This window comes from Lonchura striata, chromosome 5, assembly GCF_050655825.1.
Source record: "Lonchura striata isolate lonStrDom1 chromosome 5, ASM5065582v1, whole genome shotgun sequence".
Taxonomy (NCBI): Eukaryota; Metazoa; Chordata; class Aves; order Passeriformes; family Estrildidae; genus Lonchura; species Lonchura striata.
In genome coordinates, this window is record NC_140707.1 from 68,362,152 (window position 1) to 68,382,983 (window position 20,832).

General features: G+C 40.5%; 1 protein-coding gene across 1 annotated transcript in view; it reads right to left on the reverse strand.

Annotated features, from left to right (window-relative positions):
* Window positions 1–20,832, reverse strand: part of MNAT1 (MNAT1 component of CDK activating kinase) — a 117,764-nt gene that overhangs the window by 25,752 nt on the left and 71,180 nt on the right. The window contains exon 7 of the mRNA XM_021554535.4: window positions 9,588–9,709. Within this exon, the coding sequence (XP_021410210.1) occupies window positions 9,588–9,709 (122 nt within the window). The remainder of the gene's footprint in view (window positions 1–9,587; window positions 9,710–20,832) is intronic.

Sequence of the window (20,832 nt, forward strand, 5' to 3'; positions counted from 1 at the left end):
CATGGCACCCTCCACTTTCAGCTGACAAATATCAGCAATAGCTGGATTTAAAGCAAACAAAGTGAAACCCCCAGATCAGCAGTGTTTGACTCAAGGAAAAATATTAAATGTTTTCAAGCAGAAGCATTGGGAAACTTATTCTTACTGAAAGAATAAAGTATGTACGCACACCTGCTTTTCTATCAATCTAAGCAGGAAACCATTTCACTGCTGCATCATAAGTAGAAGAAAAGTGCTTATTAAAACATTAATCACAGTCCATTATATTCTGACTCCATGCCAGAAGTTCCCATTACATCACTGAAAATATCTATTAACCAAAACCTGATTCTGACAAGTTACAGAAGTGTAGTGTTTAGGATTTAGTAATGTAAAAGTCAGTTTTAGAAGAACAGTTACACAATTGATTTTGCAGTGGCAAGCAACTATAATTAATTGATTTTGTGACATTTATTACTGCAGTGGGGTTGATTTAACTGGTGTTTCTACTGTAAAATTATTAAAAAATTATTTCAAACTTCATCTACTTTTATTAAACACATTTATTGTGAAGGTATTTAATACCTGGGTCTGGCTAAACAATTTTAAAACGTGCTGGATATACCAGAACATGTAAAACTGTATTGTCTTGTGTAAATATGGGCCTTGTTTAGAACCACGTCTCACAGGAAATTATGCCAAATGAAAACCATCTCCCCTTCTCCTCTCCCACTGAAAGGGATTTATGTTTTTACATTTAATACCAGTTAAAGAAACAAAAATATGGTGGTGTTACCTCCAAGCCTGAGCAATAGTTCAGCTGTGAAGTCCCATTATGTTCAAACCTCTGTTTTGTTATTAGAAACACAGCCTAACTCAAATGCTTCAATTTGGAAGAGGGAGAAGTGAACAACTCAATTCTTTCTGGAAGCCCGGCACTGCATGTCTTGTTTACCTAGAGCAGTTTTCAAATAACTACAAGCAAGGCTTTAAAACCAAAGCCATGAAATTGGTTCCTAAATGTGTGTATATAATCTCCAGCCAACCATTTTAATTCCTCAATCCCCTCTAAGCAGCACCACTAACACACACACACAAAAAAAAAAAAAAAAAAAAAAAAACACAAAACAAAACAAAAACACAGAAACAGCTATAATGCATGATAGGAAAGCCATATTATGTATTTTGCCCCCTTGACCCAACATGAAGTCTCTAACTTCAAAAGGCACCTGAGATAACAACCTTTAACCTGTCCTTGGTCATCTTCCAATTTCAAAAATCCAAAGAGCTTCAGTCAAGGTACTTTTAGGGTCCCCCCTCTTTGTCCAACCATTCCCTCCCATGCAGCAGCTCTGATCTCAGTTATCCTGAAAATCTCTGCTGTTCCAGCAAGTGTGACAACCATTGGGGACAGATGCACAAACTGCTGGAATGGAAGGAGCCAGAAATCCCAATTCTTATGGGTGTGGAAGACTTGGATGTTTTGGGGTGTTTTTTAAGGAAATGAGGAAAAATAAAGAAGAACACACTTGCGATGGGATATCATTAACTCTTAGGAAAAGTTCTCTGGCTCCACTTTTCCCTCCAGCATGATCTAATCTGAGGGCCTACAGGATCAGTATCAAAATAAGAAAACAGAGACTGCCAGCCCAACCTTAAAAATCTTGTCATCCATCATTATCAGGATTAAGAGCAGTTGCATATATAGGATGAAATTTATCACTGGAATTACTGACTTTGGCAACTGACCTGCTCCTTCAGGAAGAGATCCTTCATTGCTACCACTAAGCACTCTTTGGAGAAGCTTTAAGCATTAGAGAGTCCTTCAAAAAAGCCATCTGAAGGGGTTTAAAGAATCACAAACTACTGCTTCAAAAGCTGCAGAAAGCTTCAACACCTCATGCTTCCCTCTGCCATGTAAGGAAAGTAATAACTCACCTTTTCAGCTATTTGATACCTGAACAAAATTTTCATTCAGAATGCTGCTTTACAAGTGTATTTATCAGTGTCAGAGTCAAGATGATGCATCATTTCTGAGTTTATTTTCCTCTTTATGAGTCTATTTTGCTGGCTGTCTCTGGCTAAATATTTTCATTTAACATAACCCCCCCTTCTTAAACAGCAGTGTTGAAGGGCTTAGGAAGCCTCTCTCTCCTCCTTTCCAAATTTTTATTGCAATGATTTTTTACAAATGCTTCAGCAGGCAAATTCAAATAGGATGCTCATTACCTTTCTACTTCAAGTATATCTGAGACTAAATAATTTAAGATTATTGCATCCAAATAAACCTTCAGAAGAAAATCCCAGGGTTTTCTTAGACTGCCCCAGAGCAAGTCCTTGCTGTGCCATCTCTCCTGACAGCCAAGCACAGAGCAGGAGCAGATGCTGATGAAGAGGAGGAGCTCAGCAATGGATTTCCATGAGCTCCCACACGCTCCATCAGACAGGCTTTGCTCCCCATCACTGTGTTCCTGCCTCTGTACTATAACACTGGGCTCAAAGAAAGCATCTGGGGCTCTGTCACAGGAAGAACTACAAAAACTGGAGGACACTGAGGCCCTGCTGTTGGAAGTGAGAGATAATCAGGACAGATCTCTCCCGCATGTGTAAAACATATTGTTTTTCTTGTGGCAACCACACAATTCCCAGTGCAATTATCCATCTGGCTAAGGAGCCAGAGAAAGACTCAAAAAGGGCAACATGATGGAGTGCAGGAGAAGCAAGGAAGGAAAAATGTAAAGAAAAGGAGAATACTTAGCATAAAAACTACTGATCTCAAATTTACCACATCATTTCAGAGATGCAACAGAAGTCCTAAAATTTAACTTCTACCAAAAGCTAAGGAGGAAAGCCTGTGGACATACAGAGTCACAAGAGAACCAGACTTCAACAGCAATATCAATGCAGGGGATGGAGGGAAGGATGAAAGCAAAGAAGGGCTTTCAATAACAGATAAGAACTGCCACAGACAATCAGGTCTTTTTAAGTGGCTGGTAGTAACAAGGCTTTGATTTGCTGAGACACAAAGAGCACAGAAAATAGGGCATTTGGCCCACACAATTGCTGGATGCCTCCTGACACATTATAATCCATCAGCAGACAGCTTTGCCTGACACCTTTCAGCTGCCCACTTAGCAGCACTGCCTCCAAACCTGCAGAGACAACTCAGGGTTTGCCTCCTACAAACTCTCAATAATAAAGCCAGTGTTACCATCCTGATTTTTAAATATTTACTGCTTGATCCTGTAGCACAGTTTGCAGACAAATCTCCATTCCGTTAAGGCTCTGATATTTTTTTTTTCCCCTCTTCATATTGTAAGTATTTTAATGAATGTATGATTTAGTATTCGGCAAGCCCATGCTACAGAAAGACTATTCTGGAATAAATGGTATAATTACATTTCCTACAGCGACCTTGTAATCTCATGAGTATTTATTCTAGACTAAACAGCCTTACTCAGCTGCCCTGTGTCTGATTGTCGATGAAAGAAGCTTGTTTGACAACTGCTTCGAGCAGAAACATATTTTTTCCATGATTGCATGAAAAAGTAAAAAAACATTACCAGACCGGTATTCTGAGCACAGAGACTCATGTTAGATCGATGAGTTAATTTTGAAGCCAAAGGCCAACAAAAACAATCACCATGGACATTCTGCTGTCAGGGCCAGCTTTTGAGGTTAATTTAGTGGTAAACACACAGCTACAGCCAGCTTTACATGTAAGAAACTGCGTGGTATATGCAGGCTTCCTTCTTTATTTCTTTATATATTTTCCATATTCTCTGTTTTCATAACCCTCCTGAGACCTTTTACAGTTACAGAACCCACACTGTACCCACAGGTGGGCGGACAGGAAACAAAACTCTCCATTTCATAAGCAGTCCACTTTTAATATATTCAATTGCTAATGACCTTGACAGAAGAGCTCCATGCAAAACACCATATTCTACGGGGTGTCGTTTGAAATGTTCATAGACTTTTTTGCCAGAAAGCTGATTCCTTAAACAGTAAGATTTCAGACTTACTAAAGGCTGCACTCCTTGATTTCCATTCAGCTGGAAAAATTAGTGCTAATCTACCTCCCCTATATTAAATTCGTGTCCTTCCAAAAATCCTAAAATGAAGGCTGTAGGATTTCTGTGGAATGCTAAAGCAACACCAGACAGTTTCTATATCAAACCAGGTCAAGATGGTTTACAGGCAGTTCTGTTGAGAGACAGAACACTTGGCCATATTCATGATTCCAAAAAAGGGTACCCACACAGTACTTGTTTTGCCATTCATGGGATTTTATTCAATTATTCATGATAAAATGAACAAAAAATAAAAGGTTGTATGGAAACTGTAGATGAGTCTTTAAAGCAATAATCCTTTCCTGCCAATCTCATTCATTAGGTACCCAATGCAAAACACTTTACAGAAGACAGAAATCTCACGGCTGAGGATCAGGCCCTGCAACAGGAGACTCTGGGAAATTCAGACCATATGCCTTGGTAGCCAAGAGAATTCCTGCAAGGAGTGCAGCCCTCTATGTTCCCTCCAAAGCAAGACAAGCTTCCCTTGCTCTTACTCAATCTTTAGACTCTGACTACTGAGCTTATTGAGAGACTAGATTCCATTAAAAGGAGTAGAATGAATTCAGTGTTCAAACCCAATGGGCCAAAGCAGATCAAATCAGCCCTTCATTTGTGGCTTTTCTCCTTTTCCAAGATTCAAGAAATATCTGCATACCCCAGTGACAGAGCAGATGTGAAAAATCACCTGCTATGGACTTTTAAAGCCCAGCAGTTCTGTCATCCATTCAAAATCAATTCTCAGTTATTTCACTGCCTCGAACCCTACACAGACACTGACAGGGTTCTAGCAGAAGCTAATCCAGCCAAAGAGCAGCTCAGCTATGCTGTAAGAATAGTTTGGAGACCATCCTGACTATTGCCTCACTTAAAAAAAAAAAAAATCACAATGACTGACAGCAAAGAAGTTACACGAGTCATTTCTAGATTAAGTGCCAGAACTCTACATGTGTTTCAAATTACACTACAACACTGTACAACAAAGAAATATGCAGAAATTTTCCACTTGAAGTGAAGGTTAAAAATTAAACACTAACAAAGCTGTAACAGATATGAAACCCAACCTCATCTTAATGCAAAATTTAAAATGCCTGAGCTGTCCTACACTAGGAAAAAATGAATTAATCAACCCAGTTGTTCATAAGAAGAAGCACAGTGGGCTAAAACCATTCATTGTATGTACAGATTTTTACAGCACTCCCACTCTGCTTCAGTACTTACCCCCTCAACTCTTAAAATTACATTCAGATTTAATTTTTAATTTATCTAAGTATATTACCTGTCTTCATTAGATTAGTGTTTACTATTGAACTTCTTTTTCTGCATCTTGTTTAAACAAAACATTAACCAGGGTGCTCCTAACAATGTGATAATACATGAAAACAAGTTGATAGATCAAAGAGAAGTCACATTTTCCCCTAAAGAAAATATTTTTGGAGGAAACTTGGTTTTTTTATATACACCCATATATATATTCAGCTTGGATCTTTCCAAAGCTAAGTAGGAAACACAATTTTATTTTAAGCAGACCAGGCTTGACTTGATTACAAGGTCTGCTGCAAAGAGAAATTTTTAACCTGACTTGTAAATTACCTCAATTTTATGAGAATGGTGAGGATATGACTGGCACTGTGTTGAGTATGATTTACTTTGGATTACTAGAGTCTGCTTCTAAACCTTGAGTCATGAAGTTTATATATCTTTACCCAAAATGCTAATCACATAAGCAGATTCTCAATTTATAGTCAATTTTTAAGTAGCTTGTGTATGGCTCTTCCCAGCTGTAAAATTTGGTGGTTGCTGTGTGGCCACTCCTGTAAAACAGACAATTACTGTCAGGAATGTCTTTACATTCTTCAGGACCTCCAAAAAAAAAATCATTTGGATCCTCTGGGGCTTTTTTGTTTTGTTTTTCCTTTAAAATCAAAACTACAAAATGTATCAAACATACATTTTTAAAGCAACACAACTACTTTCCATCCCCATCCTGTGTTATTCTTTCGCTACTTGGAATGTCAGTTTGTTATATTTTTCATTTCTTTTGTTTTCCAGTAAGAAAAATGCAGACCTCCAACCACACAAATTCAGCATATTCAGCAAAAACATCAGGAAGAAAAAAAAAACAATTAAGAGAGACAAGCCTTTTTTTCCCATTTAAGAAAACCTCCAAGCACTGGCAGCAAGTGCCCAAGCACCCAGGTGCTCCTCGTGCTCTCTTGCAGCCACACACCTCCCCAAAAAGCAATTCAACAGATTTGCACCAATTTGAACCAAAAGGTGACACTTCCCACTTCAGTCCAAACTAATAGTTTGTGGTGACAGCAGAAGTGGCAGCAGAGCCCTTGATAAGGCAGGGATCTCTCTCCAAACCATCAGCAGGCTGCCCCCAGCTCCGTGCACAAACCAACCATTTCCCAGGGCACGTCCCTGAGCACTTCAGTAATTCAGAGCAGTGACAAAGCCACACAGACCCAGGGCTGTAAGTCATCGTGGAGGGACAGGCAGCTGCAGAAGCCACCCCCAGGATGGGCATGTTCCAGTGATCCAAGACCCCATTTTCCTGCAAGGGCAGCACCACATGTTTGGGAGATGCTCTCACACATCCTCTCCCCTTTTCCAAGTCACGTTTCCATCTGACAGCTGAGACAGGCATGAGCTGGTCCTCGAGTCTGAACAACCAAAGTGACCTTCATTGGAGACTGAAGGACACCAACCCCTACACATTATACCAATCATTTGTGTTGAAGGAAAAAAGAAATCCTAAATCTTCATTATTCTCAGATTTCCAACACCCTAACAAAAAATGCACAAGGATGCTAATGCTTTTCTGCTGTACTTAAGAAAAAAAAAAAGAAAATTTACATCCCCAGGGGAAATGGAAAACAAATTTGTAAGAACAATTTAAACATAAATTCACTCATTTCCAAAATATGCAAATAAGAAGAGCAGTGGAAAAATGCAAAATCAAGTTTATGGTCTGCTCATTACGTTTTTTGAAAAGTATTTTAAAAGTATCTTAAAAAGCTTTTTTTTTTTAATTATAAAAGATTCCTTACAAATGTTCTACATGACCCCATAAGTATTTACCCTTTTTCTTGCTCTTCGCTAAAACCTTCTTGCCAGCTGTGTCCTTCATTACAGCAACTCACTAAGAAAAAAATGCTGAAACATAAAGCAGGTCTTGCAGAAGGTTAGAGATTAAGAAATATTCAAAAAACTCATTGTATTGAGTGTTTTGAAGATTAAAAAAACCATATCTTTAAGAAAAAAAGTCAATGAATTATGCTACCTGAAGTGACTTCAAAGTCACGAAGTTGACAATTGTCTTTGCAATAGTTCTGGCTCCAGAAACTCAGATAACAGCCTGGACATTGAGGGAACTATTTAGCAGCAATACATGTCAGGCTACAAAGTTTTTAACAGGAAAATTAAAAGGAAGAGAAACTAAAATTGAAAAAAAAAAATAGAAACAACTAAATACATCCAGAATCTTAGAATGCTTTGGGTTGGAAAGGACCTTAAGGACCATGTAGTTCCAACCCCCCTGCTATGGGTAGGGATGCCACCCACTAGGCCAGGTGGCTCAAAACCCCATCCAGCACGGCCTTTTATAAGTGCAAATGAACAGGAAACTAAAAGTCTTTAGCTGGAGAGGTTTACATTGTGCCCAGCTCTTCTGCCTCAGCCAGGCAGCTGTGTGCAGCTGCCTGCACAGCCCAAAGCAGGGACAGAGGAGCGTTAGTTAAGCATTCATCATCAACAGGAAATGCGCATGAGTTCATATAAACACAGAAACACAAATATATAAACCAACAGCCCTGCACGGTTTAAGGTATTTCAGACACCCCATGGAATAGGGTTAGAGCTGTGCTGGCTGGGAAGCCACAGCATTGATGTATTTGTTTTGGAATGGCAAACAGCCTCGGGACTCAGAGGAACTCTTCTGGTGGGCACCACCAAGCCAGCCAGGCAGCCGTGAGCCTCCCCGTGCTGCCGCAGCCACCCCGCAGCCCTCGGCTCCTCCACCACCTCCAGAGCCAAGCCCAACAAGCCTGGCTGGTCCTGCTCACAGGAGGAAAATAGCACATTTCAAAGTGTCTCCAAGGAAAGACTGTGGCATTGTTAGCAAACCCTACTCGGAATATGCTCCCACACAGACACAACTGCAGGTTTTAAAGGGTTTTGCTCTGCAAAGCGTTGGGCTGCCTCAGAACTGGTGCACTAAATGCAATGGACATTGATGACTGATCCTGATGGATTTGGACACCAGCATTCATGGGGCACAGGCAAAGGGAATCCTCTCTGCACAAGCCATCTTTTTCTTGTTTGTGATGAGGCTGAGGGGGCCTCCAAGCCCCTCTCGCACTGGAGGTCCCTCACAGCTGTGCTCCATCCAAACAGGTGGCCAAGGCCGAAGCAGACTGCCCAAGTTTAAACTCCTAATTAATACTTGGTCGCAGAAGCTTGATACCAGATAATAAAAATTACAGGCATCAGGAGGACACAGAAACAATAAAAATGGAGACAGCCTCACTTCCAGACAGCTTTCACTGTCAGTTCTCACTTCAGTTTTCTGAAGGACCATTAGGTTGCTTATTTACCTTATTAAGTCTATCTACCTCTGTCATTTCCTGGACGAGATACAACATCGCCCATGCCAGTGAACTGATGGGATTCCTGTTTGGACTTCAGTGGTCTCCCAAATTGCACACTAAATTGCCTCTACTTTGTTCGGTACTCAAGTTTTCCCAGATTGCACAGCCAAACGTAAACTGTTATTTTTTTTAAACTCTTTCTTGCCTTGCCAGCCTGCACATTTGTTCTGCCATGCAGTTTTCCAGGCACTGGAAGTGCTGATGACCTTGAGGGTCAAGCTATGATGAGCTGGGTGACACTCCCTCAGTAGCTACCATTTTCAGGTGGCATTTCAGCTACAAACACATCTGCAGAGAGCAGATACATCACTCCTAGACTCCCTAACCTCCCTTACCCAGGCATAGAAGGCTCCCAAACTACATTTAAAACATGGATGCACACCACAATGCTGCCAAGCTGCTGGACCAACCCCACATTATATTTTTTGACAAAGTTAAGCTCTGTGCTTCATTTCTCACAAACACAGTTTGACTGTAGACAGCAGCCGACAAGTAAATCTACCCTTTTCCATGGCAAACAGCCCAACTTTAATATTTTTACTGGCTTACAGCTGGGTAAATTAAGCCCCAGATTTTTATTTATTTATTTTTTAATGCTGTGCAACTGAAAATGAACAGCTACTTCACTATGACTGCCAAGGACAACCTTAAAAACACTAATGCAATCCAGTCCAGCTCTCAATAGATCTATAAAGGCAAGAGGACCAAAAATTTCAGCTTATCCACCCAAACAAAATGTTGGTTAGGCAGGAAGTCTGATATTCCGTTAAGATCCCTGAAAAAAAAGGAAAGAAGAAAAAGATCCCTGGCAATCTGAAGATGGTAATAATCCCAGCTATAATGCCAGAAAATGGGAATTAAAATGTGCCGATTTACTTACCCCAGCTTTCCCAACATTTCAGGCTCTGGAGCTTCTGGGCCATATGTCTCCACTTGCAGAGGCTGATATTCATACAAAGTTTCCTCTAACTTTTGAATGGGAGCTAATGAAATTTGCTGACCCTGTTAAAAAAAGAAAAAAAAAGAAAAAGTAAAATATTCCTACATATAATCAAGGTCAAGGTTTTCCTTTGACTTTTTTTATATGCAATATAAGAACAAGCATTAATGTGGTCCTGATAGACACCATCCTACTAAGAGCATACTGTTCACTATATCACTCCTTTGAGATTTACATTTTTTCTACTGGGACCTACAGATTGGAAGTGATGTTTCATCAGCTATAATTGTTTGGACAAGAAGGATGGGGGGAAGAAGCTTTAGTCAGGGTAAGCTTACCATTAGAAAGTACAGCAGCTTCCAGTGTCACTAGGAAAATTATTATTAGGCACTAATTTCATTTATCTGAAGTACTATCAAACAAATGTCTCTGAACAACCCTACTTGATTCTCTAATCAATGATTTCCTGAAAGCCCTAATTAGAAAAGGAAGCCACTTTCCTTTCTCTCCACAGGCCTTGTAAGCTCCCATACATAATGGCTCTCAAGATAGACTTTTACAGAGCAATACAATTAATTCATTCAGCAAATTCCCATTTGTTTCATAACTAAAAGTATAGAAACACACAAACATTAAGCTTTCACTCAAGATAGTACTTTTGCAAGACCTTCAGACTGCTGAGAAACAGCAAGACATTTCCAGACCCCTCCCCTCCAAGTCCCTGTCACTCGGGGCTCTCACAAAACAGGAGACTTGTAGCTGGGAAGGAGGGGGTCAGGAGGATATGAGATAGAGCCAAAGTTAACAGATGTTGCTGCGTGACATTCTACACTGATTTGTTGATCTTTCACACAGTTTCAATTTTCTACTGTATTCTATGGTGCTCACAAAAATTAGCAGCAGCAGCAAAAAGAGAGAGCACCGTGAGCTGCCCCAAAACAGCCTGGCTTTCCCTGTAAAAATTGAGTTTCCCATCTGCAGAATGCAGGAATTTAGCAAAGTAGTAGTATTGTTTTTGTAGACATTTTGTCTGAAACAGGAGATGGGAAGCTTTCCATGGTGTAATGCTGTGTATAAGCCTGGCTCCCACTGGTGATCACTTACTGAGCTGAGCTTCCCTGGGGCCACTCCTTTGAGCATCTACTCCCTCAAGTGGAAAATACAGGCTCCTAATGTGGGACACTGAGTTAAAATTAACTAAAGAGGGGAATGAAAAAGTCTGGAGAAGAGGAAAGCTGTTAATTAAATTTGTGGTTGAAGACAGTGACCTTTCTGAATTTGGAGCAGAGATATTTTTGTTTAGGGAGTTGCAGAAAATAGCTAAGAAAACTGAAGACGTAAGTCCTTGAGAAGCATTATCGTGGATCTAAGCCGATCTCTACGGAAATATCAGCAGCTCAAGTTTTCCAGTGAAACAGCCCCTGTGTGTGTGATGAAAACAAGAGTTTTAGGCTTTTTCTGCACTGCCTGGGGGGCTGGAGAGGCCACTGCTGACATTGGTATGGGGACAGTGTCCTGGAGATGAGAAAAACGTTCTCTAGTCAGCCACGCACCACTCCAACTCTCATGGCCAGCACATTTATTTCTGTACTACAAACTATTGCTGCAACATTTTTTAAAAGTAGGAAAAGAAAGGTTAAAAATTTAGCTTTAATCCCACTTCATGATATTTTAGGACATAAAAGCAGGGGTTTTTATTATCCTAGAAGTTGTCAATTTACAATGTATCCAAGCTTATTAAAATACAGTACTTTGTAGCTATATTTATGTGGGCCTCTTACACCCATTGTAAGAGGGTAATGATTAAATAAGACTCTCATATTTGAATTTTTAGCAATATCTTTGTCTCTAACCAAACCAAATGAAAAGTCATACCAATGTTTTACATTTGTCAAACCTCATCTGGTGAGTGAAGAGTCTCGCCCTTTCCAATCCAAATTTTGTTCCAGCCATAGAAAAGAAATTTCAGTTTTGGGCAAAGATCAAAACCATGGTAAATACTTTGGGAAATTACTTCTGTGTGGAAAAAAGAAGAATCTCAGATTGCAGGCACCCCATCCCTTGAGGACACCACCAGAACAGCTGCTCACTGTCAGCACATTTGCCACTGATGCCTTCCTGACACTTTGTTAATGAAAGCAATTTCTGCCAGCATTGGCCAAGAGACACAGGAAGGCTCCCAACACATAGACTGGGATCATCACTGCCCTCCTTCCCCACCACTATTTATGCTGCTATAGATGTCCACCTCTGGAAGCTCCTGGGAGGACAGGATGAAAATGTTTCATTTGTTTTCTCCTCTTTGTGGGGTTCCCAAGGTGCCTGAGGTCACAGGATCACGATGGTCATTATCTCTCAGATGACCAAGCAGGAATTGTAAGGGAATGGTGGGAAGGCTGATTGGTCAGCACCCAAGGGGTATGGGAGGCACAGGGATCATGGGGAAGGACTTCTCTGTGTGGAATTGCATCACCAACTCACTGTGGTGGCCTGGAGAACAGCAGAATGTCAGAACAGGAGCTGCATTATAGAAACTGTCCCCCGCATGAGCTGGTCTGACATCATGCCCAGCATATGCCAGGACATTTTGTGTTCCTGTATGAAGCCCAAGGACTGGCAGTTCAGCCAAAATACCTTCTTTTGAAAGGCATCCAATCTAGATTTAGACAGATTTCAGATCACAGAGGTACAGGCACATCCCCTAGGTAAGTTGTTGCAATAGTTAATTATCTTCAACATTAAATACTGGCAGCTCGTGTCTGGTTCATCAGATTGACTCTCTCCTATGTCTTTCTCACCTCCCACATGGGGCAAGGTGCAAGTATTAGGAACCAGGATGGCATTTGCATGGCAAAATGACTGCACTGGTTTGTGTGCAGCCAGCAGATCTGCACCTCAAGGATGTATGACATGCAGCTGTATGAGACAGCTCATTTGTTTTTGTTTCCCAAAACCACAACTTTAGCTGATGTGCTTTGGCAATGTGGATTACATTCCACTTAGCAATGGGTAAAAATTTTGCCCCATGATCAGCTGCTGTTCCTGCCCTTTGGCTGTCTGTCCTTCAGGCCACTGAGCTTACGGACTTTCAAATTGTTTAGCCCCCACACAGGTTAGTGAGGTCCCAGAACTGGGTATGGCCAAAAGGCATAGGTGCAAAAGGCTAGGAGGAAAACCAAAACCATTGCCTTTCCTATTTCCACTGCTGCTGGGATAAGCTGACTCACAAAAAAACCTTGTTGAAGTTAAAAGGCCAATTTGACCACTATTATCTCAGTTAAGAGCCATTTGACCAGAAGCATCCCACTTTTGTCTCTCTGTCCCAAGTGATCCCTAACCACTTCAAAACAGACTGGTAATAAAAGGGAAGCTGCTGTGTAACTTTAGAGACACCACAACAGACAATAACTTACTTTGGACTTACACAGCACTTTTGCAGATCCAAAACCCATTTCTAAGCTATGAGATAAGACTTTTAAATTTCCTGTATTCCACCTAGACAGTTAGCTTTACCTCTTTCCAGCATTAGGAGGCATTTATCAGCATGCTGAAACCAAAATGAAAGCAGTGGGACCAAGGTCCTGCTTCTGCATTGCTTTCTCCTGACAAACCTAAAATCTGATGTGGTCATGGGTAAGTATTTCTAATTCCCCTTGGATGCTGTAATGTTTGTGTAAAAGAAGCTGACAGCATCCAAATGAAGACAGAAAAGGCTTCCAAGAACACAGACAACACTTTTTCCTGCCTCCTCTCCCTCCCAGCCCAATCTTCACAGCATACGAGTGTTTTCCCTGGGATTATTTTAGGCACCAGAGCTGTCTATTACTGGAATGTATGGAACCACAAAACATGCTGCTAATTAGAAGGAAGGCATTTGCTTATCCTTAGGACTTTGTTTATATAAAAGCCTGCACAGCAATGGATTTGTGAGCAACTGACATTCTATTCATGTGCTGTATGGGTTCAGATGAGAGACATACAGAATTAAATTGGGAGTGGGGTTGAATAAAGTCTTTGTATTAGAAATAAAACTGACTGGCTGATAGACTGTTTGAGACAATTATCAGCCGAAAAAGAAACAAAAGCAGTGCCCAGTTTTGGTTTCAGATTGTGATACAACATGGCATTAATAAAAGAAAAGCCACGGATTACATACAAAGAATTGCCCCTGCAGTAACAAGGAGCTTACTTTAAACAAAAACAACACTCTTTCAGGAACAATCATGGCTATCAGAGCATCAAAATTACAGTGTATCTCTGCACCTTTCACACAGGTTTGGGGCGGGACTCGTGGCAGATGCCAGGTACATCAGTTTCCCCTGCTAGCAGAATGAGGTTATTTTAGCACAGAGTACAGAAATATCAGCCCAAGTTGCAGCGTTCACACTTCTTCCTGTCCTGCCCTCTCTCCCTGTCCGTGTCTCCAAAAAGACACTGCCTTCCTCCACCTCCTTCCCTCGGCAGCAAAAAGAAACAACTGACAGCCTTCCCAGAAATCTTTCAGGAGCAAAGGAGGAGGAGAAAAGAGACTCACACCAAAAATGCACTAGTAGGGGAAAGAGGAGGAACAGCTATGCCACAAAAACATCTCCAGGCAAGAGACAGAAGCCAGAGACTGGGGTCAGTAAAACTTGTCCAGACAAGGCAAGTTTCTGTACTAGGAGCAGCTGGACTCGTTGTTGGAGCCAATCTTTTTGCCTTTTAAATTTCTCTCTGCTTAGGAACTCGCTCAGGTCTGCTATCAGCCCACTTCCACAGCACACGTCAGAGAACAGAAATAGCGACATTCGCGCTACATCTCATGAAGTCCGTTTGCAGCAATGTTATTTTTATTTAACCCTTTTCACTGTCAGGTCACTCTCCTGAGCCTGGCCAAAGGGGACAAGGAGGAACCGAGGGCGGTGGAATGCCAGGACATGATGCTGCTAAAACACATCCCCAGCACCGCTTCCATTGTACATGGCAGGACAGAGAGGTTAACAAAGACCCTTTTAAACACACCATCATCTGAGCATGTAATTATCCAAATTATTTCAAGCAAACATTAAAACAAAACTATAAATTCCAAAAATTTTTCAGTATAAGCAGTCTTAGGAAACTATTTTACTGTTCAGCTCATAACAGAATCCAGCTTTTTAAAAGATTTAATGTTAACACAATTTCTTACAGATATCAATGCAAATAGCCTTGACGATGTGGTGTGAGCCAGAAGTTAGGTTGTTGTGGATTTATTCTCCCCCTCCAGCTTCCACCCTCTCAATTCACTATTGACAAATCCATGTCAGCAATGCTAATGTGGCCTTCTGATTCTGATTAACTACTTTGACTACAGTAATACTCAGGAAAAGAAGAATGAAACTGATAGATTTGGAGGGCTCAGTTAATATTATTTTAACCTTTACCCTCTCTGTCTTCCACAGCCTTTTTAAATAAACACAAAGTATGTCAAACTAAAATGTATAATTCTATTTGTTGGCCTAAAATTCCTGTGCCAGTGAAGCTTTTTCAAAGACTTAAAAATCAACTGTTCTCTCTCTGCTTTTGAAAAAGCAACAATAAATCTAATTTATTTACTTGATTATGAGAAGTAAAAGATTATGAGGCTATTTCAGAAGCAAAACTGAAAGAACAAATGATCTGACAGAAAGCAACAGAACTGATATTAAGATTTTCTGTTGATCTCAAAACCAGAATCTGACCACAAATGGCAAGATCAAAGACACAAGATTGCCAACCCCCCCTTCTCTGTGTGGTAGATGATTTCAGATACTTAATAACAACCTCCCAAAATTTAGACCTTTTTTTCCCTCCATAGTAACTTGATTTTCAAATGCCAAAACTGATTTGAAAGATGTGCTTTCTTTAGGAATGACAGAAATAAGCCAAGAGATCAACAGCCCCGAAGAAGCTGTTAACAAAGACAGTCAGATATATGCAATTTGTTACACAAACAGGTACCTGGAAAATTAACCATGGACTAACATGGGTTAAATCACACCGGTAGTTCTACTTGCCTCCAAAATTTTCCTTTACAACTTTCTGACATAAGTAATTACCTGACCAGACTTATCTTTAAGCTCCTGCCAAAAAGCCCCATTTCTCTAATCTCCCAGAAAAAAGCCTGTGTCCATCTAACAAGCCCAAATACAATTCTGCTGGGTCAGAGCCAGGGCAGGATTTAGTGCCTCCTCTCTCCACAGAAAAGCCTGGTGCCCTTTCCTCATGCCCATGGATTGCAGTGCCTGCTTGGGACTGTCCTCTCCAGCACTGCCTGCTGCAGCCCAGGCAGGATTCAGGGAATAGTCTGGATGTTTGCTGCAACAAATCACTCTCTTGTTTTCAGCAGAGACCCCAGAGCTCTGGCAGGATCTGCCAAGCTTTCCTCAAAATCCCCACCACTGTTCAAAGGATAGCCCAGTGCACAAGACAGGGTTATTTCGGGGAATGAAGAATTAAAAAAACATTAGTTTCATGTCACTAATAAGCCCATGGGTCACACTCCTGGTTTTCAGCACTGGTTTCTCAATCTTCCTCCCAGCTCTGTCTCAGCTCCCAAGAAATTAGTTCTGTGCATGTCACTGTGCCAGACATGGCTCAATTGCCTCTGCTCCTTTTGTTCTGTGCCCAGGACCTCTACCCTGCACTTGGTGCCTGTTTGGACACCTTCAGCTGGGCTGAGGAGCCACGCCATGAGCTGGCTGCTGAGGGGCATTTGGACACCCTGGGAATGCCAGTTACATTTGCAAACCTTACTATCACCTCGTGTATTGGTTTTTTCCTACAGCAGCTTTTACAGGACTCTATGTGGCCCTTCTCAGGGTACAGCTGCAAGTTCTTCCCATTTTTAGAGAAAAGTTTCATTACAGGTGACTTAAAGTCCATATTCTGTTCACTTTGTTTCACCAGTCCTCAGTGTGCTATGTTGGTAATACAGCACACTAAGCAGAACAAAACAAACTTTTGTTGCATCTCTACCATCAGACTTCTGGAGCCTTGGTCATTTTGGTTTGGCTATCAACAAAGCACAGTATTAACTATCAACAATAGCCAGTCTAATTACAGGATTTAAGGCTTTAATATAACATTGTTTTAAATACACACATTTAAGACCTAATTTTTCAAGGGACATGAAATAGGAATAAATGGTAAATGCAAATTTGTGCATCATGAACAATGAGAGAGGGACAGACACAGCAGTGGAGGTCAGAGCACAAAGCATTGCTCATCAACCAGCAACAACTGCCTGAGCCTCTGCACAGGTGAATCTACTGGCGCTCCTACTTTGCTCAACTAAAGCTGTGTGTTACACTAATATGATCCCTCTATTATGCAAGAAAATTATCTAGGATTTCCTGGAGAACAGTGGAAACTGTAAAAACCAGCTGCTGTGTTTGAAGAACAGCAGCTCATAAAGAATCATACATCACTGTACTCCATTATCTGCTCTTTCCTGAGATTCTCTAAAGCAGAAAGCTGACCTCAGACTGCAGAAGATGAATAACTCTGTGTGTGTGTGTATGGAAGTCAGAGATATATTCGCTGTTTTACTGAGCATCCAGCCTAGACCCAGATAAACATTGATAAAAATGCAGAACATCACATTCAGTATGGCTTATATCTGCCTGATAAAGGGAAGAAATAAAGTGAGATTCCTTGAATAGCTAGATTTTAACGCGGGACTGCTAAAGGTTGATGATCATCTGGCAAGAGAAAGTAAGGAAGTTTTTATAGTAACAGACACAAAAAAGGAATAAAATATTAAGAAAAGGACAATAAAGGAAGATGAAAGGAAAAGAATGAACAGAATAGAAAAACAGAAAGGGTGAATTATTAGAAACAGGCAAAAAGATAAAAAGAAGGAATTCAGAAAAACTGAAGTCTAAAGTTAAAAAACTAAAAGTATCAGACGTTAGCAGTACATGATACATTTTCACAATATTTGTGGCCTGTATTTAGTAAAACATTTTAAATGAAAATTGAAAACTGTTTAGCAATATATTTAGAAATTATTACTTAAAGTAAAAATACTTTCTTTCTAGCCTTTTTCCATTTGCATAAAGGGCACACAAGTAAACATGAACCAACTCTTCCAGGACAGGAGGGGACCCACTGCAAACAAAACACACACTTCATGGCACTGCTTTGAAAATGCATATTAATTCTCTCAAACTCAACAAAAAAATTCCCTAGGGCAGAAGAAACTGCATTTTTAATCTGCACAAAATTTACTTTTTTCCTTCCAGAGAGGTTCAGTTTCTTTCCATGCAAGCTTCCACCTAAGTTTTAAGTGGGTATAACAAGACAATGCTTAAATCTGAACCACAGACACATGACAGCTTTTCAAGTTGTGTGTACTTATTTCCCATGGCACCTGAATTTTACCAGTCCTTCACAGGATTCACAGAAATTCACAGGACCAAGAAGCCTATTTGTAAGCCTTGCCTGATCCTGAGAGAGTTGCAAAAAGTCCTCCTATGAACGAACTACTGTGGCCTGCGGTGTTGCCCTGGTTTGAGTGGCTACAGCTTCCTACCTCCTTGAAACACCAGCAGAAATATCAAAGGCATCTTTAACACAAAGAAAAAGGAATGGTTCCTCCCATGAAAAATCTACAATCTCAGAGAAAATAGAAGCTGGCAGCAAAAACAGATAAAATCACGTGGCAATTTCACACTCAGTCCCTGAAAAACCATATTTATCTGTTTACAAAATAAAAAGATGCCTCATCTGTTTTATCTTGTTCACTGGTTTCATTGTGGACCTTTTTTGCTAAAACACTTGTATTCAAATTTTAAAAAAACAAGTGTTGCCACAGATTCTGAAAAAGGAGACTGCTGTGAAAGCAACTGCAGGACAAACATTGCATTTCGAGCAAGTTGGAGGAATATCTGAGTATTTTCTGCTATAGGCTTACAACAGATAGTTTTGCCTTAAAAACAACCCTTCCACTATGGAAGAGAAGACTCCTGTATGCTCTGGCACAAGTACTGGATGGAGCCACATCAGCAGAGTGCTCTGACATTTAATAAAACCCAACAGGGGAAAGGCATCACTCAAAGGCAGCGTGCTGGATCAGGGATTGCACTGACATCCCAGGCCATGGCCACTGGCTGCTGCTTGGGAAACAACACAAACAAGCTGCAATCCCAGAGAAAAGGAAGCCTCAAAACCAAGCATTAAGATGATTTGTTAATCAAAGGACTAATAATATAGGAAGGTCTTAATTTCTTTGAATTTCACATATTATTTCCAATCAGTAAAATATGTACCAAGCTCTCCACATATGATGCAAATGCTTGGCTCAGGGCAGCTGTTGCTCTGAGAAACAAACCAACATAAGCTGATCATTTGAATCCCCTTAAAACTCTTAGTATTGGACCAAACAAAGTACAGCACAGCTTACTACAGTTTTACAAGCCATGCTGAACATCTTCATGCACCTAAAAACTATTATTTAATTAACTTTACCTGTGAGCTTGGGGAGAGGAAGGGTGCACGAGGGGAGAAGAAAAGAAAATAAAATACAAACTCCTTTTCTCCTGAACTCTGAAAATAGTTCAGGGTCCAAATCCCTATACAAGAAGTAATAAAAATAGTTTGGTTTCTGGTAGCAATAACAAAAATGAGGGCAAGATTAATTCTTACACTTTTATGGCAAACAATCTAAAGCAGATGTTTGAGAATAAAAGTGAGATGTCAAAGTAGTTAAAAGGCACTTTTCAAACTCAAACACAACAAGACAACATACAGCTTTATGTGCTTATATAAAACTCTAAATCATCTCAATTAGCTTCCACCCTTCACCCTTCTCTAGTCTATGAAGTTTCACAATTACCAAAAATGTTATATTCAAATCTAAACCACCACAGATTGGTGTCTCCTGAACAAGAGCACATGCAAGTGAGCTTTGCTGATTAGACATCAGCTACTGAATCTGGAGCCTTATGAAGAGAAATAGGTTTCCCTGGCTAATACCCAGAATCTCTGGAATAAAGTCCCTGTCTTCAGGAAACAGAGCGCACTTTAAAGGGACCTAAAAAAAGTTCAGAGTGTATTTACATTTCTGTTAGAAAACTGCAGTTTTGCGACAGATCAAACTTTACATTCTAAGGTCAAAATCAACATAAGCATTCCTCAGAATCAGACTTCAAATGGATATTTGAAGTTATCTGCACTTCCTTCTTTGCAAGTTCAAAAGAATTGCTGATCATAGAGCAAATCTTAAGATATTAAATCTTTCAAGGAGAGATTTCACAAAAGACAATGTGTGTGTGCAGGAGAACTGAGTCCCTTCACATGTAACAGGGCAGAACCTGTGGAAAGTAACTCTAAGCACGCCCTTTTCCAATGAAACTGCCCTTTATTGTGAACAATTGTGTTAACATAAAACACCATTCACTTAGATGTGCTTTCCAAAAGGCTTCAAGCAGGACGATACTGATTTAAATAAAGAAAATTAGGCAAGTTTTTGCACTAGGGCTTCCCACACAAGGAGGATTTGCCAAGCCTTTCCAGTCTAATCAGTGCTGCAATCACCCCAGTATATAAAGAGACTGACAGCGCACACAAACACTTCCAGACTCACCAGCAAGAGCTGATTTTTTGGCTCACCACAGCAAACTGCCTCCTAAGCTGGCCAGCCCCAGTGTCCATCTACCTGGAAGCCATCCATCCAGCCACACTGGGCTACTGTGCATCTGCATCGCTGCTCCACTTCATTAGTGAAACACAAACCCGGCTCCAGCCATCGCAGAAACTGATACCGTATCACTCAAGTCAATGGGAGCAAATCAGAAACTCTACACTACATATGAATAATAATAGGTTTTTGTGTCTCCTTTCCTAAGTGCTGACAGTTTGGAAGGTTATTTTTCCCACCACCACCATGGCTGGACTGTAACCACATTAATTTCAGCGTGCCAAGGCAAGCTGTTCAAGAAGCTTTCACGGCACATTTGGCTTAATAATCCTGGGTGGGGTTTTAGGGGTTTGTTTTCAATTGTCCAAGATTTGACAAGAAAAATAAAATTAAGTTTAATATGTATAACTCTCTGGAAAATTATATTTTCAGCAAAAGATGACAAGCTTTAAAAAAAGTTTTAACAAACAAATTTAAATCACCCTTTAAATCACCAGCAGCCTAAATAACTTGGCACTGGCTCTGGACATAAACTTTTATCAATGG